Source organism: Haliotis rubra, unplaced genomic scaffold (assembly GCF_003918875.1).
Source record: "Haliotis rubra isolate DU_JTF1 unplaced genomic scaffold, ASM391887v1 Scf40, whole genome shotgun sequence".
Taxonomy (NCBI): domain Eukaryota; kingdom Metazoa; phylum Mollusca; class Gastropoda; order Lepetellida; family Haliotidae; genus Haliotis; species Haliotis rubra.
The window spans coordinates 3064164-3091314 of NW_025767080.1; the positions used below are offsets into that span (position 1 = coordinate 3064164).

Consider the following 27151-nt stretch of genomic DNA (forward strand, 5'->3'; position numbering starts at 1 on the left):
ATATTAATGGAGGGAAATTTGAAACATGTTGAGATACATTTGTACTTTAGTGTTTTGCATGAATGCTTCAGTCTTTTTATGTAGTCACGACCAAATGGGTAAAAGTTTAATATAATTGTAAGTTTGCTGTAAATATATTGCACAATGTTTCTCTATGTATTGATTTAACCAAAGGGACTGTTTCCCATCACATCAGTTACATGGGTCAAGGGTCCTGTCACTGGTTCAAAATCTGATGCATCAAACCTAAACTTCCTTCTTCATTTTAAACACCAACAATATTGTATATCTTAACTTTACTGCCTCACTAAGGTCAAGTTTACATTCATGCTTAGTCTTAAATTCTGGGCTAGTGTGATGTAAAATATATCATTTCACATGAAATCTCTCGGCCTAAAATTAATTTTGTCAGGCTGCTGGACTGCAGAGTGGTTTTGTTGATTGCTTTGAACACTGATAAAACTTGTTTGCTGACGAGCAGCCCCAGTTGAAGCTGTTTGGACCAGTTGTCACATGACTTGTATATCCAGGATGATGGAAACATGCTTATTGATACCAACCATGAGTTTAATTAGGATACATCATGACTAGGGAAGGGGTTGCCAATTAAGTTCACAGAATGTATAAAGTGATGCAATTATGCTTCTGTTGGTCTCTTGTATAGGGCAGCTGAGTGAACAGCTGTCTGAAGGGTCAGTGAAATTGTGGCTTGTCACACCCGGGGCCTGTGACCTTGACTCGCTCAAGCATGAAGGTCAAATCATAGTTGTAAGTCCGGGTAGTTGTACGTATTTGCTGAAAGATGATTCTGATTCTTCCGTTATTTTCTGACAGTTTTCTTGGGGTATATTTCTTTTTCTCCCCTTGAAATTGTGCTAATGCATTTCTGTGTACCACAGGAAGTGATCATGGCTGAGATCAGGGTAGAGAATCTCATTGATTACGAGTTTTGCATTAATATTTAACTGACATCAGAATTGTATATTTCATTTATATGGAAAGCATATATTTCACATGCCAGGTGTGTGTAGACTACTTTGAAGTGTAGGTCACAGCAACTGTGACAGTTATATATTAAGCATCCTTTTTCATGTTTCTCAGTGAAAAATGTGAAACTGGTTGATCTACTTTGCCTCCAGCAAAACAGCAGTTGATGTATTGCCCATTGGTAAGTGGTACTGATAAGTGAAGTGTTCAAGTCTTCTGTGATCTGCTGACATGCTCGAGATTGTTACAGAAGGGCGAATAATCATTACCAACGGTTGTGGATCATTAGGTAATGGTCGTTACTGCTGGCCTGAATAACGTTACATAGGTTGCAGATTTTTCCTAGATTGTCTAATTAGTGTACACTTCTTTTCAAGTTAGTGTAACAGAACCCTGCTTACTGGATAAATCGTAACAATTGGGTATTGACTTGAATTTTTATGCCCAGTATTTGAGCTTCATAAGCTGATTTATGATCTGAAAGACTCAAGCAGTCATGAACATGGTCTGTCATTAATGCTTGAAATGTGTGAAGGTTTATTGCTTGGTTGGCCTCCAGTTCTATAGCTGAGACCCCCCAAAACAACTTGATGAAATGTTATAATAACCAGCTGAACACATTTGTTGGGTAGGCGCTGAAAATGAGGTTAATTTGAGCTCAATTAAATGCAGTTTGTCACTGCATATTATTTGCATGTTTCAAAACATTTTTTGTGGGAAATGTTTGGGTTTGGAAGGAAGTTAGCTATATTAATGGTAAGATTTGTTCTGCAGTAAATTATTTGTTAAGGTTTTTTTATAACCGATTATTATAACATCAGATGGGTACAGGAATCTACCATTTATACTTGACGATTATCTACCGGACCTGTTTTACCTGTAGCTACCTGCCATGGTATAGCAGAAGGTGTGCATGCCTCGGCAGGCCTGTCTCAGGGCATGCTGCCAAACCAGTTGGCTTAACATTAGGCATACTTTGCCAGTGAAATGCTGATATATTCAACTTGCTCGATACGTCAGAAATAGTGTTATTGTGCAGCCTTTCAATTCAATGATAGTTTCTTAACTGATATCTTCCAGAGTGTTTGCCAGAAGGGAGTTGCAGTCAATATATAAGTGGTTGTCTGTTTTCCAGTGCTTAATTACATAAGTTGTTAGCTTTGTTCCTAGTAACAGACTTGGTGCACCCAAAAAGTAAATGATTAAATGCAGAAACTATGGAACTTGGCATAGGTTCAGGTCGGCATTTGACTGCGATTCTTGTGTGGATCTGATGCATGAACTGATAAACAATACACCACTTACGTTATTACATCTCAAGCCAGTGTTAAAGCGATGAAATTGGTAACATGAGTAACTCCATATTTTTGTCAATATGAAAGTATCTGTTGTTTGTTACAACGGTTAATCTTGATGTTTAGTTACAATTTGTTCTGTACCATTAGCATGATTAGAACAAGCGTCATGTTTCGCATGAAAGTACTTTTAATGTGACTTGTGGTTTCCATTGCAATCTGAATATTATCTTACTGAGGGTCAGTGCGACTGCAATGTAGATGGTGAAGATGTTATTGCTTTTATTTCTATTTTCTTTTGTTTCCTGTGGCGTAAAACTACACTCACTCATTTGTTTCCTTGTTTACAAGTTTTCTTCTGTTCAGATTTGTAGAATCCAGTGTTAACTTAAAGGGGGTGTCTATGGGTTAAGATTTACAGCTGCTATTGTGTAATCGAGAAACCGTCTTTAAATCTTTCAAAAGTAGGATTATAGCTGGAACTCCCACAGTTTAATTCTTAATTTTGCACACTTGGTTACCTCACTAATCTAGTTCAAATCAACTACTAATCTCTGGTTTGATAAATTGAAATGTTTTGAAGGTGTCCATTGGTTACTGTTTTTTGTTTTTTTTTGTCAATTCAAGTATATTTGTCAAAAAGCATAAGCATGAGGTATTTGGACCCCAAGAATGGTTGTTCCACATTCAAATTAGTGATTCTTGTTGCACAAATGATGTGGTCAGAACACTGTAAAAGGTTATAGGGCCAAAATTGACAGTGTTAAATTGTCATGTGCAAATACTTAACCTGTTCTTGTTACCATCATGTTTGCCCAAGATCTATTGATTTTGTTTTCATTGAAGAGGGTGGTAAATGTGTGAATTTCCTCATCTGTTGATGAATGCAACCATATGTAAAGTTCATGAGCCATTTGTCTTACTGCATGTACAAATTTGTACGTGGAGCTGAAATAGGACTTGTTGGTTTGGGATACAGTTGTTTTATGCAGCAGTGTCATTTGGGATGCTTTCATTACATTTAATTGGTAAGTAAACTTTAAATTTGGAAGGTATCAAAGGCATGGTTTTCAACCTGCACTTGGAAAGAAAGTGCATAGTTAATAAAGCTGATATTTTTGTTTTGCGAGTTGAAAATTAAGCATAAATTATGACCTTGATGCTGTTTGTCAAGGGTCGCTGATTCAAATACTATTGGAGCAAACCTCAAGTACCCCAGTACCTCCCTTACTTTCAACACAGTTTGGCCTGCTACTGTTGGTGGCAGTTTCCACGACCAAGGTGAATGAAGCGACAAAAAAATGATTGTCATCACATTATGTAAACTAGGTTATGTAGTGTAGAAATATGTGCTGAAACTAGGCCTAGGCCCGTTGGTTTAATAGCCAACAGAAATGTCTCGGAGCATATTACAGTTTTCCAGTGTCGATGATAAGATTACTTTGCATGGTAGCCCTAGGGAAGAGGTGTATAGGCCTGACTCCATGTCAATATGGACCATATGCTAGTGTGTATTGTCTTGACTCAGGTGATTTGGCTCTACTCCGCAAGTGTCCTACATACCATTGTACACTTCAGCCTATGAATGTCACTCTGTTCTTGCCAATATGGTCAAGCTGAATCTCACGACCACCCTGGGACAGGACAAAGGTCAGAATGGACTTGCACACTGGACTTTTAGAAACAAATGTTTTGTCAGCTGTTAAGGAAACCTGTGTCATTAGTTGTGTATATTGCTAGCATATGGAGTTTTATTATTGACAGTGCTCCACATGTGTTGAAATTGTTACTGTGTGTGGTAATATTTTGTTGAATAGACTTATTCTCATGTGTAATTTTGTCATATTTGAAATTTAGATAAATCGACGTGTCATGAATACTGGTATGGTTGGAGGTATTCCAAATAGCAGAAATACATATTGAATCCCTTAACACAAATCAAAATGTCATATTTGTAGATATGCCAGAAATTAAAACTTTTCTGGATGGCTGAGGTACTTATGAAAAAAGGTTGTGAACTATCTGAATTCCACTGAATCCGTTAATCATACTGAGAAGAATTGATCAAGTACCAATATGATTTCTAAATATTCAAATATTCCCAAGCAAACCCCAAATAAGATCAGTACTGTAAAAGAAACAGCATTGATAATGCTATTCATGTAGTATTGATAAACTAACAGATTTGCAATGTATTGTGGAGGGCAGTGGATCTATAGTGTCAATACCTTACAGCAGTACAAGACTGTCTGTATAACACATTCCTTGCATACTTCAGCTGTGTGAGACGAGAAGGGGGGAGGTAGGAGGTGGGGCTATTTTCAGTATGCGTTACCTGTGCAGCTTCAGTGCAAATATGTGAAAAGGCCTGGATAATTACAAATATGAAAACAATGTGGGGATTTAATTGGTTGTATTACAGTCTGATAAAGTTTGATGTAATAAATATTCCCATGAAGCATATTTTCTGATTAAGTCTTGCTTTTCAGTTCTATCACTATCACACATTCTATTCAGTGTTTTTAGACATTTTGTATTTGTGTGTGTATGAGTGAATATACCTGAATTTTTACAAAAGTAGATATTTCTCAAACAATTTTCAATTAAAATTTAAAATTTCCAGACAAGTTTCTTGATTTCACTGCGCAGTAGTGTCAGGAAAAGTCTGATTAGAAGCTGGGCACTAGTTGTGTCTAGATTTCTGCAACATCTGGTGGAGTAATTCTTGCCGTGATGAACACTACACTTATAAAGAACGGGAAACTGTAACCAGTATCAGTTGATGGTTTTGGAATCAGTAATATAGTGCACACATAAGTTGACTCCCAGCAAGCAGCATTTCCACCATCTTTCTGTATTGATATACCTGGCTGTGTAAAATGTATTTTTATGGAAATTACATGTGACTCACGGTCATGTACAAATAGGTCAGAAAAGAAAGGCTGTATACCTAACAGTGCCAGCCAGGTCTGTTAGTAGATAGGATATGTGTGTATAAATCAAGCTGTCAGCGGACCAGCCTACCTTCAGCTTTCTACACTTCCCTGTGCATTATTATCCAGTATCATTATCATGAACCTTTTGTTGAGGTTTGTGCATCAAGAAGTAAAGAAAAGTCCTCTATGTTCAGAAATGTCAGTGTCACGCTTGTACTCCCAAACTTTGCACTGTAGATTGATGGGTTTGCTCAGGTTGAAAGTCTTCTACAGCAGTTTATGTATTTAAATGTGATCCTCATTTCAAGTTGTCATGTGCTTTCCTCATGACATGAATTCACACCTTTTTGAATAAATTATTCAAATTTGATATTATCTTATGCTGATTTTAATTAAGCAGTCATGTTTGATTAAATTCAATTGAACAAGATAGTGCTTACAAACATTTTATTTCTGTTTTAAGTTATCTTTACCATCATCTTTAAAGTCTGATGTCAATAATTCAAAATCAGCTATCGAGTGTCAAACAATAATGAATACTTAAAAGGTTTTGCTATTGGTTATATTTCATTATGCTTGATTCCTATGTTCAATCTCAAATTATTTTTGTTTTAGGAGAAAACATCCATCTCAAAATCCTCGTGCCCAGTATAGCAGCAGGAGCCATCATTGGAAAAGGTGGGGAAACCATTGCCCAAGTCCAGAAAGAGGCCGGAGCCCGTGTAAAAATGTCCAAGGCAAATGATTTCTATCCAGGCAAGTACTATCAAAAAGTGTCCTCCCATTAGTCATACGTCCCACTAGTCATATGGGTTAAAGCAACAAATGGTATGGTTGACTGCACCAACAACTACCTTTTGTAATACCTTTGTAATAAAGTGGAATGATCCAAGAAACAGACCATCAACCCAAGTTGTCACAATGTAGTCATTAAATCTCTGGGCGTTGTCTACTTCTGGCGTACTGTCCATGGCTTTGACCCAGGCATCTTGCACATCACCTTCTGGTAACAGTGCAAGGAATGATGCTCTTCTGACCCAGAGTCTGACGTCTTGGTCCTCCTGGTACTGGGCAGCAATTTTTACGAGATTGAGTAAACTCTATCAAACTCAGTAGAGTTTGACATTGATTTAAATGTTTTGATTATCAACGGCTGTGGTGTATTATGTTCATATAACTTCAATATAATTTTGTGCAAAGGTTATATGCATGTTGTTTTAATTAATCCCTCATTTGCTGTATGACTAGTGGAGTATGACTTGTGGGAGTAGGACTAATGGGACATGACCATCAAGATAGACTAGTGGCTGTGTATTTTTCTGTTGATCAAGTGCAAGTTAATTTACATAAGCCATCAACCTGATAAGCGTTGCTGATTTGTATGTGTGTATTTTTACCTGAATAAGTTAATTTGACCAGAGTAGGTTGTCCTAACTTGTACATGTACTTTCTTCTGATAAGGTTTTAATGTTCAATACTGTTTTAGATTCTTTCTCCTGGTCCTAATGCATGTTTGAACCAACTCGTAAGAAATGGGTGGTCACATTATGACCTTGATTACTGTGTTGCCTATCTGGCTTATATCAGAGCTCATGAGGTCATATACTGGCTTGACTATTCCAGACAGGATGTTTTACAGGCCAATAGCTTGAAAATTGCTATTGCTCAGATCACTGGTTATCTTATTTGTAGGAAAAGAAAATCTTTCCCTGTAAACAGTGATGCTAACTGAAATCTTTCCTACTTTTAGGAACAACAGAAAGAGTGTGCCTCATCATGGGTCCCGTCGATGCTGTTCGTAGAGTTCACAATTTCATAATGGAAAAAATCCGGGAAAAACCAGACCCCAACCCCAAACTTGACGAAACCAAGACCACATTCGAGAGACATCGTCAGGTAGAAGTCAGTTGATTTTCCTTCACCTTTCATCCACATGCGCACCATGTTCTGCTGAGTTTGTTAACAAGCACCAGTGGATGGCAATCTCCATTCTTCAAGCCTTCACATAAAGGCTAGGAATTCAACACTATCTACCAAGTCCAACCTGACTTGGCCTTGGTACCTATATCAACTTGGTACCTGCAAATTAAGCGTAATGTGGTTGGGGAACACTGACAACAAATTTAAGAAGAAAAGTGAAGAGATTCTCCAAGAAGATCATGAAAATATACTGCTTTCTTAGAAGTTATGGTTGAAATTAGTAAATAAATTAAACATGGCTGTTTGGGATGGGGTGGGTTAGAGGAAATAAACAGGAAATTAACTTAATTTAGTATTTTAAATAACATTGCAGGCGGGTGATGTTTATCATTCTAAAGGGTGTCTTTGTTCCATTTTATAACCAGTCTAGGTTGGGACACTGTTTAGTTCCATGTGTGAAAGTGAGCCATGCACATGATGGTTACCATTGCTTGCACATAATTGTTCTCATAAACCTACAGGAAGAATGCAGACAAATAGTGTTTAAATGTTTTTAAAGTACCTGGTTGTGCCAACATTGCCAGAGTAATGCCCTTGTATAAGCGAAGTTCCTCAAAAGAAAATTTGATTTCAGTCTGAAATAAACTTGTATTGTTGTCCATGAATAATGGTGGTAGTGGTGTCCGTGGGTTATGAGTAGTGAGGTCTTACAGTTCATGTTCCATGTCACTGCACTTCCCTCCCCCAGCAGTTCATAAATCTGGTTCATTTTGGTTCAATCCTCTTCCATGGCATTCAGATCAAAATATCATCCTTGTCACAACCGTTGTCATTTTCACTCTCCACATGTCATTTTTTACTAAACCTTTGTTTAAAAATTCTGACATAAATATGTAGGTGAGATTGAAACCAACTGGTGCTGGTTGATGTCAACTTCAGCTGAATATTGTGTGTATGTGTTGTAGTTTGTAGAAGTTAAAGTTGTATATTCCAAATTGAAGTAATTTTGATTTAAGGTTCAATTACTTGTTTCATTCTCATGCATTGATCATACACGAATCATTGATCATAGTCATAAATTCCTTGTTCAACTTCATGCTCATTTTCAAGTACATGTATTCATTTCCACTAGGGTTCAAATCCCTGTGTTTGGATCAAAACCATGACTTTCTTGATGCATTCAAAATTGTTAAATCCGCAAACAGATCCTAAATTCCAAATTTAAAATTTGCGAAAGTCTAAATTTCAAAACTAAACTGAGCTCGAAAATGAGACCCTTTCTTGAGGTATACCCATTCTTAAAGAAGTGCTTGTTTTCCAGGTGAAAATCCTTGTACCAAACAGCACAGCTGGGATGATTATAGGAAAGGCTGGAAACTTTATCAAGCAAATTAAGGAAGAAAGTGGAGCTTATGTGCAGATTTCTCAAAAGTCTAAGGAAACTAACTTACCTGAGCGTTGTGTGACGGTAGCAGGTGAGAGCACAGGTACCACGTCATTTCATTCCCCTTCATTTTCATTAATCACATTCAACTGTTGATCACCAAGTTATCGTTGTACCAATTGCTACTGAAGTGTTTCATTCTTGACGTCTAATCTTAACCTTTTGTGTTCTCTGACCTGCATCAGGTCATTTGTTGGCAATAGTGATACACAAACTTGGTGGTTGACTGATGAATTTTGTTATTGGAACAGTTCTTATTTTGAGATAAACCTTATTTGCACTGTTATGTAGAAGAACAAATACTTCATATTCAGTGGCCTTGCAATTTTCGATGGAAATTGTCATTGACTTTGGGTCTCTATCGCATTACATGACAATTCAGAATTTCAAAATTTCTAAAGGAACATGTTTTACCAACGATTGCATGAGCGTTGAGAATAGTCTATATATCTACTTCTAAATGAGATTTGTTCCAACTTGTGTATACATTGCGTGATGAAATATGCAGATGGTAGTTGTGGTTTTTTAAATGTTAACTGCCGTCTCCATATTTCGAGCTTGGTGTGGGCCATAATCAGGCATGAACATTCCACAAGAAAACAGAAGGAAATATATTGCTGCAGGAAATGATGCATTCAGTACTTAGTTTTGGCAAGATTGGTTGGGGTTTGCATCTAAAATATATATAGTTGTACACTAGTGTCCATCCTTCTGCCTTCTTTACCTGAATCCACTCATTTCAAACAAAAACATGACTTAAGCATTGATTCATAAAGGCATGACATGGACTTCAAACACAACACTACGGTCATATCAAGGGGAGGTTGTTCCTTGTTATCACTTGCTTCTGTTGACTAATGAGGATTGCTTTGCTGAAATTGCTCAGAACCCCCAGGGTAAAGTATTCATCATACCCAACATGGATTGATGCTAGCTTTACATAAAACCATAACATAAGAGATTTTGCACTTCATATGTCATTCACTCATTCACTCTCACTCATACACTCGCTCATACAAACATTTTGTTCATAAAGATATGCATATCACTTGCTTCAAAACATGAACATCTCTCCAGCATTCAGTATGTGTTAATGCTGCTTCTTTGTAGTTCTGCATGACTGTTAATTTACTAAACATTGTTCTTAACTACCCAAACTGACTGACTCTTATTCAATTTTACAGGTGACTTAGAATCTAACCGAAAAGCCATGGATATGATTCTACAGAAGATTGTTGAAGATCCACAAAGTGGAAGTTGTCCCAATATTAGCTATGCAGATTATACGGGTCCCGTTGCCAGTGCCAATCCAACTGGTTCACCATTTGCTAACACCACGTTCATACAGAACCGCAGTCCAGAGATGGCTATTAGTAACAATAACTTCGCTGGCGGAGGGTTCGGTTTCGGGGTGAACGGAAACGCACCTGCGGGGTTCAACAACAATGTTGGTGTAAACTTCAACTTGAACGCTGCTGCCGTTGCAGGAGGTGGGGCCATGTCTGGTGCTGCCATAGACAACCTAAAGCTGACACTTCGCAACAGTGGCTTCACTGATCAGGCTACCGAGGAGATCAGTGCAGCCATGAGCACACTAGCAAATTATGGAATTCTGGGTATGGGCCTTGGAATAGGTGGCGTTAGGAAATATCGCCCCATCTAACCTTGGTGGAGCGACTGGCCTTGGTGGACTGAGTTTGGGCACGCCTACTATCGGAGCCACAAGCATGATGGCTAGCTCTACTACAACAACTAGCAGTGTATCAAATGCTTTCCTTAACACTAGTAATAACTCAACTAGTGCCACAAGCCTATTTGGTCCAGTTGGAAGCGGCTCCTCTGGACTTGGTAGTTCCGGTTCTACTGGGGCCAGCTCTAGTCTGTTTGGGAGCTCTTCCCCCAGTATAGGCAATGAGAGGTATGGGAGCAGCCCTATGTTAAATGATTCCTTCACTAGCACAGTCAATTATCAAAATGCTGCCCCATTTTCAACTGGAGATAGATCACCGAATATGAACCAAAATTCTTTTGGACTTGGAACAGGGATGTACAGTCCAACTGATGATAAAGCAGCTGGAACCACCAAACAGGAAATCGAAGTGTCCGAGAGTATTGTGGGTGCAATACTTGGACCAGGAGGAAAAGGAATAGTTGAAATTCAGCAGTTTACTGGAAGTAATATTCAAATCTCCAAAAAAGGGAGTGTATGCCCCTGGCACCCGTAACCGCATAGTCTCCATCACTGGAACGCCATCCAATATCACCAAAGCACAGTACATGATCCAACAGCGTATTCAGCAGGAGGAATTCAAGAGAGCTCGCCAAGCTTCAGCTCGTTAGTCGTCTCGCGATCATCTGTGGGGACTATAGATATCTATCATGGCGACTGTAAGTTTGATGCCTTTGTTTTACCCCTACATGGCATAATGGCCCCAAGTGATTTATTTGCATTCAAGTGATTTCTTGTACATTGGCATTGCATGTTCATCCCACTATATCCAACACCACACATCGATTGAACTTTATCTGTTTCCGCCATTAGACTTCTGTATATACCAATCAATCCGATCTCAGCCGTGTCGTTTTTCACAGACTTAAACTCAATCAACTCACAGACTGATAAGAAAACTCTCATAATGCTCTCATCGTTACCAAGCCGATGAAACCTTGCCCAACTTCAGAGAAGTATGTTAGATGCATATTGGACTATCGGCTGCTTTCGTTTTATCGATTACACCAACACATTCGGGACATGCTGTCCATTGGTCATGGAATGTCATCCAGGTGGTGTTTTTATTAGACTTTTCAAGCATACTCTCCACTTTCCAAAACAAGCCTTTCATAGAAAGGTATTCTATATTATAATAGTTATACTATCACATTTATCATGCAACAGAAATTGTATTATATATACATGTGTACCTAAATGGATTATTGTATGATGTACAAAAGCTACTGTTTTAGTCAAATGATTGTTATTATTTAACTCAAGTTGTTAACCACGTTTCATGTACATGATCTAATCACTGGTAAACTGTAATTAAGAAGGAGTCATATTTATTTTGAACCATGGACAGAAGTTATGTAGAGTCATTGTTTCCTTAATAGCATGAATTCATTGTGTGCGTTGTAACCAGGGAAGAGTGTTTTCCAACTGAACGGGTATACTTTCTTCCACTCGCCTTATTCTTTTCTTTCATTTCTTTTTTTTTTTTTTCATCCGTTCTTTAATCCTTCTGTGTGGAGTTGTTAAGAGTTGGAAAAGGTTTCTGTGTGTCTGTCATGTAGTTCATTCTTTCTCCTCTGTCGCTCTTCTCTCACTTCCTCTCACTCTTTGCCTGGTATCATATAACTGCATGTTGTGCAAGCAGCTGGTGATTTCACCTTACTATCTGTTTCCTGTCTCTGACTCATGGATGGATAGGCCACGCATTTTTACCATGAGATCTGCAGTTGTCATAGCCCGATGTCTTTCCTCATTAAGGTGGAATCTTCTGTGTGGAGGCTGGAAGAGGCACCTTTATGCCAACTCGGATGTAATACGCGTTGGCAGAGTTACACTGGGATCGTGGTCGTGAATGAACGAGATGATAATCCTCCTACCTTTTCGCCACCATATTGTTTTTCCAGTCTGATTTGTGATATTGTAATATATATAATGTTATTGTATACATTAGTCGTAGAAATACCCCAGATATGTGGTACCTTATTTTTGGAAAAGATATTGCAGTGGCTGGAAGTTACAAGGATTATGGTTCGTTCATAAGGTGGGCTTTCTGAAAACCTCTCTTGAAAATGAGTACATAAGATGGAGAGTTCATCTGGAATTTTTTTTGCCAGTTTCGAAACATGGCTCATTGAAAGACTAACTTTGTACTGCAGCAGACGGAAACCCAACCAAAGCAATATATCAGTTGCTGTCCTTAACCAGTATTCATAGACTTGTTATGTGTTCTGGAATTATTATTGTGCATGAGGGTGGTGAGTTGACACGTTTTAGTCGTTATTATGTAGTTTAATTTGCACATAACACTGTCTAGGGAGCGGTTCCAAATTTATTGTCATAATATTCACCAAGAAAAAAGGAGCATCTAGATTTTAAGCATAACAAGAAAGAGAAAGAGACAGATTTTGTTTTATTTGTAGTGTTCCCTCCATTTGGTTTTACTGGAAGAAAATTGACAGAGGAAAACGTTACTTTGAATTAGTTTGGGTGGAAATTTGTTTTGATTGGTTATGGTAATTTTAAAACATTTTGATGTTTTTGGATGGCATGTGCAGATGGTATTTTGTGGGCTTTTTTAATCACTGTTTTAATGTATCACTCTTTGCTGGTGTGGACACCAAGTTGCCAATTTGCCGTTTGACCTGAGTTGTTGTTCAGCCACTGATTGTGGCTTTTATTTATTAAATTGGTTAATGATTTGTTGGTTCAGAATTGGGAATTGTGTGGTAGGTTTAACTAAAGGGAGGGAACCCTATTTATTTATTTTTTTCCTGCGTGTTGGTCAGGGGAGGCTCTCTACATTATGTACTCTCTCTCCTGTTATAGCTTTTTATTTGGTACATAAACGTACACAAGACGTGCACATGGTTGTGCCTTGGTATTTGCCACAGTGTGTGACATCAATGAAATTCAAATGTCGATAGCAGGGAACAGACTGCCTATTTATTCATTATGTAGGGACAAACATGAAATATACATGTTCAGGTCCATCAATTTCTAAGATGCATGCATTATAATTATATACATATATATATTGTCAAAAGCATCGTCAGTTCATGGCTACAGATTTTACCTATATATTTTATTTGAAGATTGTTATTTATTTTTTAATTCATACCTTGCTTGCTAGGAAGTAACATTTAGTACGTTTCATTGTCTTCATTTGCTGTTGTATCATGAATTGGCTGTCTGTTACCTGCAGTGTTGACAAGTTGCCATCACTCGCTGTCATTGTTACAACTTAAAGGGGCTGTGTTCAGACGAAGCCCAGGTGTCATTTTCCTAGACTTTAATTATTTATAATACATTTCATACATTGTTCATGAGAAATACCACCTATTTATTAAAATCTGCTTACAAGCTGTCACATCGTCCTTTCTCGGGCATACAGAGCACAATATATTTACTTACAGAACATTTGACATGGTTGAAGCACTATACATAACACATAAACATTCTTTAATTTTCAGTGTTTGATTGTAAATTATCATCAAAGATCATTCTTAGACTGTGATATTTCCTCCAATAGTTTTGAATTCAGGAAATGGCATATACCATGGATTGAGCCATTTTTCAGCATGTATACATATTTATATCAGTCTTGAAATTGTGATCATTTGTGACAAGTTCTTGAATGAACATTGTTGACTACAAGTGAACATGCATTATGTAATGTGTACATGAATTTGTCTGATGTTGGGGAATGGACTTTGCATGGACACAGCCCCCGTTAATTGACTGCAAATACCATGTCTCTTACCTGGTCATTATATGCAGTTCTAAATAAGTTCAATAAAGCTGAACAAAGCTTACAATGTGTCTGTTGTGATTCCTTTTAACTAGTATGAATAGACATTGGAGACCGCAGTGGGATGGATCGGATGAATTGCATGAATCAAGAAGTTACAGGAAATGTTTGAATCAGTCTTATTGTTAGGGTGCATCCTCTACCTGGGCGAGGATCTGCAAATCCTGGTTCAAATCCATTATCCTTGTTTCTCTACTTTATCCAAATGACTGCCTTTCACTGTGAAGACTTGAGTTAGAAACCATTGGGTATGGATTATAATCCTAGTCTGGCCATGGAGGTTCCAGGTTTATCAGTGTCATGCCCATGTTTGTAAGTTTTGCCCAACTGGAAGACGTCAAAGTTCGACATTGCTTCATATTTACCTAATCTGACACACTGATATAACTGATACCTTGTGCAAAGCAGCACTTAATCAGTGCTGTCATAAAGCTGAAAAAGTTATGTTCAATTTGCTTTTGGCTTTCACAGTAAATTGGCATGTAACATGCTTTCCCACGACACAAGTGAAGGAATTTATGTCCGAGAACTTCATCCTGACAAAGTATAGTCCCTCGTGTTCTTGATTTTGCACATGATTTATGAATTTGGGAAAAGCTATACAAGCTATTTCAGCAATTCTCATTGACAGATACACACTAAAAACAGTCACATAGATTACAATGACGCAATCACCTTAAGTCTGCATCATAACCCAAACTCACTTTATAGAATATAACGGCAAGTCATAGTTACAACAAATAGATACACGCAGCATGATTAACTGAGTGGCCTTATCTCAAAGACTTCTGTTTTTTCTCTGGTAGGCATGTGAGTGAATGGGATGTGTGAAACGTGACATAACCGTACATTATACATGCATTTTGAAACTAAATGTTGTGGTCCTGATTTTTTCACTCTGAATAAGCTTAGTTCAAACATGTCTTGAACTGGCAACCTGATACAGTTCAATTTTCCAAGGTTTTGACATTTCCATGTCAATGTTATTGCAGTCAGACCTCGCCAACAGCCAAAAGAAAGCAAACATAACCCACTGAATAAGTATAGAGTTTTGAATGAAGCAAGCATTTGTCGTATCTGCATTTATTGTGTATATAAATGCATCTCTTTGCATTTTATTCAAATTTTAAGATATGCTTTTTTAAATTTTTCAAGTTTCAACTTACTTTCACTCTGAGGAGCTTGTGACACCCAAGATTTCGATACATGAGGGCTAAAATAGTCCCGAACATGGCACTCTACTTGAGTTTACTGGGATTCATTGTGTGAGATCATTAGGATGGCTTTGACAGTATGGGACTTGCCAGTTTCTTTAGAAAAGACTAATGAAATCCTAAGTTCTGTTACAAATTGTTTAACATTATTCTGGTTTTAAAATAACCTAAGAAAACATGAAGTTGTACACTTATGTTCTATTCGCTAAAATACACAAGGATAGTATTATTTGGTTTGTGTAAAGTTGTCGTTATTGTAATCTTATGACATTTTTGCCTATTGCTGTCTCAATCACATAAAAGACTTTTAAGGTACAGGCACACGGATGAATACAGGTCAACATGGGAACAAGCATGTTTACTTTTGATGATGTTGGTGTTGCCTCATGGTTACAGCAGTGGTTCAACCCAGCAATAATTTCCCACGTGGATGAAATGTTAATTTCTTGTGTACCCCTGTCATCTGGCTGGAATTGTGTTTACGATACCGGGAGAATTCCAGGTAAGAATACGGGTCCCTAGCAATCAAGGCAACACTGGCTTGTCATAAGAGGTGACTACATAGATCGGAAGGTCAGACTCCGTGACTCGGTTAATGGCATGTCTTCACATCTCAGTAATGTTGTGTGCAGCATTAAATATCACTGCTTATAACAGCTTGAAACTATTCACTTTCATCTCCTGCTGACTTATAATTAACTGTCTGCTTTGACCTAGCTACATCAGTGTGTCATTACAGTGTGGAACTTTGTTTATTATGGACAATTTAAGAATTGTTTACATAGTTATCAGTTGCATATACTCACTGCATCTCCTTAATTTCAATACATCCAGATAATGACACTGGTGCACAGCCCTTGTAATGAGTGGAAACACAATAAAATACAATATACATACAACATTAAAACACAAAGCACTGCCTTGTATATACGTATTACCATATAAAATAGCAAGTCCATATATAAATTTCTTCATGAAATGATTTTCCATTTGATTACATCGTGTCATACTTGAGATACAGATTCATGGTTGGAGTTATTGGACTTCCCCGTCAATTACTTCCTTTAAGTCCTTGTAACATGTCTCTGTGTTGGTGACCTTCAGGAAACAGACACTGTTCTTGTACCAATTTTGTGTAATTATTGGTGCAAATAGACTTTCTTGAAATGACATCAGTGTCTTCTCTGAAGGCATTTAGAAGTTGCAGTACTAAGTAAGGATAAAATATATGGATGAAGAACGTTGTTATTACATTTTGGAGGTCACTGTGATCAATGGCATGTTGATATTTCAAAAAGATGCTTGTGAGTGTGGGATATAAATGAAAATGAGAAGGTGAGATGGGATGATGTTTTTCCTTCTTGTGTTGTGTTCAAAATATACTGAAGCCATTGCATGCTGGTTCCATGATAATTAGCCAATGGCTTACCTCCTCTTTGGTTGCTTCTACATAATGAACACGTCCATGGACCAGTGGTTGATACTGATAAGGCTTCTGCCTGTACAGCAGGTCAGTGGTTCATTCACCAGCTGGGGCTTACAAAAAGCTGTTACAAGATGGTAAATGTTACCCTGCCAGACTTCAAGCATGAAGGGGATAAAATAAGGACATGTCTGCTTGAAGTCAGTGCAGGGATTTATCTAGGATTTCAAACAAAGTTCCTTGGGCAAGCAAAATGGGAAATAATTATGATATTGTTCCAAATTTGATTATAGTTGTGTTCTTGTTTTTGTAAATTCTGAAGAAATAGGAAATCTTAAATTCAAATTTGAATTTTTTATTATGATTTGCTGCAGACTTGGGGTCAAATATCTAGATAAATACCTGTAGTGTATATTGTGTCTGAGTGGGGTATCCATTATAAACTTGGGCATGGAATTGAGTTGGGTAGCACTATTATACTACTGTTAAGTCAGGACTAACCACACAAACACATGAATATGACTGAATAGATATGCTGCTGACTATGATGCAGCTCCCGCTCTGATAGAGGATGCCTATTGGAGTGTGGAGAAAATCGAAACTCAGTCTAACAACTCAGTCTACAACCGTGTATGATGATCTAGGTGTCCAGCAAGTACCAAGTATTAGAAAGAATTCAGTTTCCTTGACACATTCATGAAGACGGATGTGTCGAGTTATGCGATGAGGTTTTTACTGCATCTTTTATCACGATTCCTAAACATTTCAAATAACGTCTTGCAATTAATATACCATATTTGTACCCTATGTAGTATGTAATTGGGGAAGTGTTGCTGACGAAAACAACTCTATATTTTTTTCAATATTACATGTAAAAACATTACCACCCGACAGCCATTCACAGACTGATACAATCAATAGAAAACTCCAAACGACATTGCGATTAAAATTTGGAAGTCCTGCTTCAGATTTTCACGTCGAAATCTGTGTTTCTGTTGCTAATGCAATCGATAACAAAAAGGCCTTGGTAGAATACCAATGCAATTATTGGAAAACGACACATCTTCCCCGCTTGAAAACGTTAGAAAAATTGTTTGATTTTAACCTGCGCAGTATGAAACAAGTATAAAAAATGCCATTTTTATCCATTCACTTTGACAGCTGTATGATGCAATAATGTGAATTTAGAGTTATCTACCTTAGGTAATGTTTATAATAGATGGCGCTTTGTAGTGAACCTTGGGTTCAAGGGGTGAAGGTCGTCAGCTGCAACGTGCTTGTTTGGTAACCGGTAGTCTTGGATCTGCTGTAAAGACAAATGAATATGATGTCAAAGTACCCTGCATAAACATTTCTGCATATCTTAAAACTAGGGTCTAATATGATCCCCAACATATGCTTCGTGATGACTTATCAGTCTCTCATCAGTTTTCTTTGACCTCTGTGAATGCCGATTACACAAGCTGGCATTAGGAAATATACCCAAGAATTGCACTAGACTTTGGGAATCAAACTAACGTGAGTTCATGGAACGTAAATTGCTGCATTTTTACATGCGAGGAAATTCTGCTTGACAGGTAGGGGGGTATAATTCTGTTGTGATAGCACTCACGACATTCTCAATGTTAACTTCTTATGTTGGTTTCGCCGTCAAACAAGTTTCAGTGATGTGTGACAATCACAAGTCATTTTACCAAAGATACGCTTAACGTTAATTCACTTTGGTTAACAAATTGCTTCTGTTATAATTTAAATTTACCACAAAAATACTAACTTTGGAAACGCCATGTCACTCTTTCTCTTTGTGACTTAAGAAGTCTGCATTTTGGTTCAATAATAACATTTTTCAGTTATATCTTTGAGAATTCCGTGTACATTGTAATCAAAGTTTGTTAATCTCTTAGTTATCATAATCCATTTATTCCATTCAGACAATGTTCACAAACGTTTATTGTTTGTTCACCTGCTGAACTAATTATTCTGAATACTTGAACTATTTCTACTTTACTATATTTTGAATATTTACACACCGGTAATAAATATGACAAAATGGAATGTTATCATGCTAGATCATGCCAAAATGTATAGATACATTCATATCATGTCTTTACTTAGATTTTGAATGTGATTGAGATACAATTCATTTTACATGTTGCAAATACATAATACATCAGCCATTTTGTAAAGGAACAGCAGCATCATATGATTAGAAACGTGAGGATTCAGTGTAGTCTATAGTAGCCAGGATATTCCATGATTCCAGAACACCATGTCAGTACATTGGTGTGTTACTTAAAATGACTGAATCTCAACACAAGCAACATCCCAGAGGTACAGATAAGCTGCGTATCTATGTAAATATTTATGTGAAAACTCAATTCCTATTAAGTCTATTGCGTACAAGTATGCTTAAATTTTTGTAAATACTCAATAGATTTGATGTTACATGGGTACAAACAAAACTAGATAAAATAACTGAGGTATATTGAGAGTTTCTATTTCACTATTTTCAGCACCTGGACTTGGCAACTTGCAGTCTTTCTTATCGTTTTTCATATAACAGATCAAATATAAATAACAAACACATAAACCAACATGTAAACTTTAATATATTTTTACAATTAATGGAAAATGGCAAAATACCCAATTGCGCTTGAGTGAGGTGGGTACAATATATTTGGTTACTCAAAGGAAAATTAGGATACCCAATTAAGATGAACACAAGCGTGCACATAACTCAATGACCCCAAAAGTTATCTGTAGCTCTGACATCCTCTAAAATGGCTGTGATTTTGGGATTGCAAAGCCACAGAATAGGCGCTAATCTAGGCATTTATAATCTGGACAGGGTTTTGCTAGTGGGAGAGTGAAGATGTACTTTTGTCATCAAGAACATTCTGCCTCAAACACTGGTATAATAAGGTCCTCCCATTCCCTTTCCAATGTCATACCCATTCAGAACTATAATTGGATGGTTGGATTGCCCTCCACAGCTGCGTCATCCCTATCACAAAGCATTGCAACAGCTTTCATGTACACTACAGTTCAAGTTGGCAAACATATCTCAGTGAGGGATCCCTTGCCTTCAGCAGAAGCAAGGTAGTATATAGTCGTCGCCTCGTCCGTCTGTCCGTCCGTAATCATTTTGTTTCCGGAGCATAACTCAAAGACCGTTCGATATTTTTCAACAAAAATTGGTAGATATGTCAAACATAACCTAAGTGGTGCCTTTTGCTATTTACAGATTATTGTCATTTTTATTTTTCTCGGTTTCCATGGACATGTTCCATGGACTTAGTCTTAAATAGGGGTGGGCTTCGTTTCCGGAGCATAACTCAAGAACCGTTCAATATTTTTAAACAAAACTTGGTAGATATATCAAACAGATCCTAAAGTTGTGCCTTTTGCTATTTGCAGATTTTTGGCATTTTTATTTTCCTGGTTTCCATGGACACGATTCGGACTTAGTCCCATAAGTGATGGGGTGGGCTTCGTTTCCGGAGCATAACTCAAGAACCGTTCAATATTTTTAAACAAAACTTGGTAGATATATCAAACAGATCCTAAAGTTGTGCCTTTTGCTATTTGCAGATTTTTGGCATTTTTATTTTGCCCGGTTTCCATGGAAACGATTCAGACTTAGTCCCAAAAGTGATGGGGTGGGTTTCGTTCCCGGAGCACAACTGGAAAACTTCTTAATATCTTTCAGCAAAACTTGGCAGATATGTGAGGCAGATGCCAAAGTGGTGCCTTTTGCTATTTGGCAGATTTTGGCATTTATATTTCTCATGATTTCCATGGAAACGATTTGGACTTTAAGTAACTGTCAGATGATTTGTTCTTTCAAATATGTGGGGGCCGGGGGAATATGTCATCTTCTGATGACTCTTGTTAATTTTAATAGTACACTAGAGAAAATGTTTATACCAAATTCATTGTTTTATATCTCTGTTTCCCTTTTAAATTTTAATAGTACACTAGAGAAAATGTTTATATCAAATTCATTATGTTATTTATATGTATATGTACAACATCATTTCAGTCAAGTTAGCCTGGTCAGTTTGACATTTTGGGCACAGCTTCTTCTTGGTTATAATTATATACCATTTATTGCTGCCTTCAAGCAGCCCCCTTTAACAACTAGAAACAGAAGTCAATGCTAATTTATGATCCCTGTCTATGTGATTAACATTTGCGGTTTGAGCTATATCTCGACTGTCATGTCACACAGATATGAACATGCTGAATGCATGCAGTTCAGTTGTAATTCAAGTGTAAATTTTGTTTTTCTAAACAGTACAGGTGAGATGTCGAGGATCAGCAGTGAACTTGCAGGTTTTATGCGAGGATTGGAGTTCATCACCCGGGCACTGGTAGAACACCAGGGGAAGGCATGTCGGAGAGCGTGGACCAACTCTAGCATCAGGACCAACTCGTTAGCATCATGGTGGACCACAGCACAAGATGCAATAATGTCCACTTCAACATGCATTAACGCTTGAAAATGTGCTCACTTCAGCCATGGTGGCCCCTAAAGAGGCTCACACTAACAGGTGAGGTGACATTGTTTGCCAATAATGTCCACTTCAACATGTACATTAAACTCTTGTTTCTTCAAACTCTTGTTAAGTCAGTCAGTAAGTCATACTGTTGTTAACAGTCACACTCTTGTTAACAGTCAAACTCACACTTGTTAACAGTCATACTCTTGTTAACAGTCTACTCTTGTTAACAGTCATACTCTTGTTAAGTCAGTCATAAGTCATACTCTTGTTAACAGTCAAACTCTTTGTTAACAACAGTCATACTCTTGTTAACAGTCATACTCTTTGTTAACAGTCAAAGTCATCTCTTGTTAACAGTCACTCTTGTTAACAGTCATACTCTTGTTAACAGTCAAACTCTTGTTAACAGTCATACTCTTGTTAACAGTCACACTCTCTTGTTAACAGTCAAACTCTTGTTAACAGTCACACTACTCTTGTTAACAGTCTTGTTAACAGTCATACTCTTGTTAAGTCAAACTATTGTTTACAGTCATACTCTTGTTAACATACTCTTGTTAACAGTTCAGTCAAACTCTTGTTAACAGTCATACTCTTGTTAACAGTCAAACTCTTGTTAATAGTCATACTCTTGTTAACAGTCATACTCTTGTTAAACAGTTAACAGTCACACTCTTGTTAACAAACTCTATTGTTAACAGTCATACTCTTTGTTAACAGTCATACTCTTGTTAACAACAGTCATACTCTTGTGAACAGTCAAACTCTTGTTAACAGTCATACTCTTGTTAACAGTCAAACTCTTGTTAACAGTCATAAGTCATACTCTTGTTAACAGTCATACTTTTGTTAACAGTCAAACTCTTGTTAACAGTCAAACTCTTGTTAATAGTCAAACTCTTGTTAACAGTAATACTCTCACAAACATTGTGTGTGTGAAATGCTCTGCTCACTGTTTACAACATTTGGATTTCAAGGTAGAATACATTGGACTATAGCAATTACTATTACAATTGAACATTGTGAATATGAATTGCGTGCTGTGATGTGCATAGAGACTAATAATAACATTATCTGTTATCATGGTTACAGAAGAACATCAAGGAAACCATTTCCAAGTTTTCTGGTTCCGCTGCAAATATTGTCAAGACTGTGAAAGGCCAAGCATCAACGGTGGTTGAGAGAGTCAGAGGTCGTGACCCTCTTGAGACTGCGTCCACCTCTGATCATTCGTCTGGTGATTCAAACTTGTCGGAGGACTTCATCATCCAGTCTGCAGCTACCGAGAACCTTGACTTCTCAACACAGTCAGCCCACAAAGATGGCAACAGTGACAATGTTTCCTCTAAAGAAACAACAGATGGCAACAGTGACAATGTTTCCTCTAATGAAACAAAAAATCCTGATCAGCGCCCTCTACAGTCTGTTGTCAAGGAAACTACTACAGGGAAATCAGATAACCAAGATCTCAAACAAATACCCAAAACGGTTAAACCACCTTCCAAAGTGCAATTTTCACAACATGTACAGAGTCCACAGCAACAGGTAGGACAGTGTTTTGATCTATTTTCAGGAATCCAAAATTCACACTGATTATTAATTAGTTTTCTGGGAAACAACAGGTCTCCAATGTCCCATAATGGTTGAGAATATAGAGTGGTATTGTATGCCCTCTGATAGTGAGTCTCTCTCCTAGGTGAACTGTTGTTCACAGAGTCGCTGGTTTCTGGGGTCAAAATGTATTTACACTACTAACATACTACTGAACTTTACTTCTGAGCAATACAGGGGCGGTGGGGTAGCCTAGTGGTTAAAGCGTTCGCTTGTCACGCCGAAGACCCAGGTTCGATTCCCCACATGGGTACAATGTGTGAAGCCCATTTCTGGTGTCCCCTGCCGTGATATTGCTGGAATATTGCTAAAAGCGGTGTAAAACCATACTCACTCACTCACTCGGGGCCGTGGTGTAGCCTAGTGGTTAAAGCGTTCGCTTGTCACGCCGAAGACCCAGGTTCGATTCCCCACATGGGTACAATGTGTGAAGCCCATTTCTGGTGTCCCCTGCCGTGATATTGCTGGAATATTGCTAAAAGCGGTGTAAAACCATACTCACTCACTCACTCGGGGCCGTGGTGTAGCCTAGTGGTTAAAGCGTTCGCTTGTCACGCCGAAGACCCAGGTTCGATTCCCAAAATGGGTACAATGTGTGAAGCCCATTTCTGGTGTCCCCTGCCGTGATATTGCTGGAATATTGCTAAAAGCGGTGTAAAACCATACTCACTCACTCACTCGGGGCGGTGGTGTAGCCTAGTGGTTAAAGCGTTCGCTCATCACGCCGAAGACCCAGGTTCGATTCCCCACATGGGTACAATGTGTGAAGCCCATTTCTGGTGTCCCCCGCCATGATATTGCTGGAAAAAGCAGGGAAATACCTCACTCACTCACTCGCAATATATTTTGATTCCTCTAATACAAAGGTCCCTTGCTCATTCAGATACTGGTTTGTCTACAGCATACCTGAAGGTTTCACAACATGTAGTATCCCAGATTTGGATGCCTCCACTCTATTACTTTTAATTAGAGGCGACTCTGTGGGATTAGGTCAGACTCTGTTAAATACATGGCAAACCCAACAGTGTGGCTGGTTGCGGATAATATCATCCACATTTTGGCTGATACAGAATGGATGTTGACAAGTCTTTGAATGGCATTTAGACGTTGAGAAAGTATTCAAGTTTTCCAAACATTCCAGTACCGGTTTAGTTTATGAATAGCATTTGGTAGAATGTTGGAAATAAGTGAAACTTCTTGACATACTCAAACATGACAAAAGTATGACCACTTACAAATCAGTATAAATCTGTCAGAAGATTTCACTTGACATGCGCTGTCAGTATTCACAGCTAAGTTCTGGGTGGATATATCAGTATATACTCATGTTGTTATATTATACACACTCAGTGTTGACACCTGTGGTATTCATATCGTTTTACTCGGTTTTATCAACAGGGATCTTTGAACTGCAGTCTTAAGTTGTTTGGTTATATACTGTCAGTATTTTCAGTGTGGTGTGTAGGTGGATGTCTCGGCAGTTACTCATTATTTACAAAGGATATTGATAGTTACCATGGTTACCTTCAGGTATTCACATATAGTTGTAAAATATCACTCACAGCAAGGCTATCTATGTCTAATACTGCAGTCGAATTAATGTATGTGTGATGCTTGTTCTTAATTTTTAAGTATAGACCTGTAAAAATATACACCTGGAAAGCATACAATAGCTCATAATGCAGTGTTGTCATATTACTGGGTCTCTGTGCAAGGAGCTAAACTTTTTGTTGATATTGGTGATATATTTTTGCATATTCAATGCAGCTACCCACTTTATTTGTGTTATAACTTGAGCATGTTGAGGAGATCAGTGTGATCATCACTGATCTTTGAACTGCACTCTTATGCATGTTGTTTATTCTATTGAAACATTGCTTTTCAGTTGAGTGCACGGGCAAGGGAGCGGCGAGTCCCAGCTTCTCGCGTCAGCAGATTGTTCAGCTATGGAGGTACAGCACTAGTGAAAGGATATTACCTAAGGCAACACTTGTTTCACTCACCTGACTGAAAGTCAACTGAGCATATAGTGGCAAGCCATTCTTCATCTGTTTGCCTGACATTAACATTTACACTTTAGACGTGAAACTTTCCTCTGAAACTATGAAACCCATTAAGCTGACACATTCCAGGAAGTACCCTAGCTATGGTTTCAAAAATATACTGATTTCTAAACTGAATGACATGGATGCCATAGCACAGGCTGCAGCCAATTTGCAAATGACATTTTTGTCCAATACTTTCCAGGTCGCATTCAATATAAAAATCAAATGCTAAAAAGCATTGCTTCAGTCATCAATACAAGGGACGTTTAGCTCTTCATTGAGGCCATCTTTAATGTGAGGAATATCCAAGAACTGGGCCCCCTTTCACAAAGCTGTCTTAGAGCTATGACTGTCGTAGCTGCAATGGGTTAATATAGACTTCAGATAGTCGTATAGCGCTAAGATCGCTTTGTGAAACTGGACCCTGGTCTTCAAAGTGGGAACATGTTCCTCACTAAAATTATAACATGTTATGAAACAGTCAAGCAACGGTCTGAGCTGACAAAATGAAAACGTGCCATCTAACTCGTGTTAGTCATATTACAGTGTCATCTTTTATTCTCTTCACAGTGTGTTGGAGAGACATGAAACAACTGTTCAGTTTCATTTTTCAACAATGTCAATAATTTTCAATGTTCATTTTGTGGGGTCACAGTGGATTAAATGGTAGTTATATATTTATTGTCTGGTTTTAAACTGTAAGGCCATTGAACATGAATGATCCAGACAAAAGATTCCCTGGTACATGCCAATGCCATAGAATTTTATTCCATCTTAGACATGGCTGCAAAAATACAGTGACGACAAGCAGACAATTTTTTCTTCAAATTACGGAGTTTCACAGTCACCTCCTGTGATATAACCAGATTGTGTAAATTGTGAATTAATGCACTAAAAAATGAATCAAGCTATGTATTTGTATGTTGACATACTGAAGTATATTGTCATGTCATGTTCACTAGATGGCACTGGTTCTCTGGGATGACGTCTTATTTACGATTTCATCAGTTTCCTTCATCTTTGGGAACCAGGATATAGAATACATTTGTATTTCATGGGTTGTTACATTTGTATCGCCTGAATGCTTAATAAGATTGCAAAGTAAAATATTGTGAATTGAAATTTTTCAGCAACTTTTCCTTGCATTTTGTTCCAGGTCTGGCAGCTGGTCTTGGGGCCGGAGCCATCGCCGAGGTCACACGGAGGTCATTGGGCATCATGAATGACAGTAAGAATTTGCCAGTAATTTTTAACTGTTGGAGAAAAAAATTAAAAGACATTGTTTATAATTTGTAGTGTAAGTCTGTCTGGTATTGATGTCTGTGTTTGCTGACACTTGAATACTGAATGATCTCTGTACATCTGTTTGGTATTGATGTCTGTGTTTGCTGACACTTAAATACTGAATGATCTCTGTACATCCGTCTGAACAGTTGATGACTGTGCAGTAATATAGATCCATGCCCATCACTACACTCTTTCTTCCCACAAGTTACTCCTGGACTTGGTATAACTGAAATATCTTCCACACTGTGTATCCTTGCCCTATTTGTGTGACTGATTCCTGGAAATACAATGGCAGAATGTGCTGGTTGTATACCAAATGATGAGATGTGTTGTAATCCCAGGACATAGGAATGTGTGACAAGGTCAATATTTGCTCCCTCACTCAGTTTGCAAAATGTTGTAGTTATTTTCTCATCACATATTGCATGGATCTGAGTATATGCCCGTTCCTGCTGCCTGTTTCAGATGCTGCCAAAGGTCAAGGTATATTGGACTCCAGCCCCTTCCTGACGGAGGCGAACGCTGAAAGAATTGTCAACACGCTCTGCCGTGTGCGGGGAGCAGCGTTTAAACTTGGCCAGATGCTCAGCATTCAAGGTCAGTCTGTCAACCAGTGTTGGTGATAAATCAGAGGACTAAATGAAGTGTTAATATTTATCAAGTACAATGTTGTAGTCAATATTTTGAGAAGAATATCACTTGAGGCTTGAAGATGTCTGTAGTAATTACTGTTTTGTACAGATTCTGTACAATTAATTGTAAGGCAGTTTTAAAATGTAACAGCTAAATATGGTAATCAGCATGTCTGTGTGTCAGTTACGTTTGTCATTTCCAAGGAAAGATTTACATTTGTCATTTCCAAGGAAATGATTTACTTTGAATAGTGGTGAAAAAATTATGTTTGAAGATTAAGCATCCAGAATTCAAAACCTGTTCAGTATTTCTACATA

General features: G+C 37.9%; 2 protein-coding genes across 2 annotated transcripts in view; both read left to right on the forward strand.

The window, feature by feature from the left end:
* The window catches only part of LOC124287436 (RNA-binding protein Pasilla-like), a 37420-nt gene extending 23300 nt beyond the window's left edge, over window positions 1-14120 (forward strand). The window contains 6 exon segments of the mRNA XM_046723988.1: window positions 5834-5974; window positions 6969-7114; window positions 8460-8613; window positions 9767-10218; window positions 10220-10774; window positions 10776-14120. Coding sequence (XP_046579944.1) covers window positions 5834-5974; window positions 6969-7114; window positions 8460-8613; window positions 9767-10218; window positions 10220-10774; window positions 10776-10922 — 1595 coding nt within the window. The 3' untranslated portion in view covers window positions 10923-14120.
* Window positions 14121-21190: 7070 nt separating this feature from the next.
* The window catches only part of LOC124287388 (atypical kinase COQ8B, mitochondrial-like), a 42063-nt gene continuing 36102 nt past the window's right edge, over window positions 21191-27151 (forward strand). The window contains exons 1-5 of the mRNA XM_046723912.1: window positions 21191-21297; window positions 22350-22803; window positions 24755-24821; window positions 26071-26142; window positions 26667-26798. Coding sequence (XP_046579868.1) covers window positions 21275-21297; window positions 22350-22803; window positions 24755-24821; window positions 26071-26142; window positions 26667-26798 — 748 coding nt within the window. The 5' untranslated portion in view covers window positions 21191-21274. The remainder of the gene's footprint in view (window positions 21298-22349; window positions 22804-24754; window positions 24822-26070; window positions 26143-26666; window positions 26799-27151) is intronic.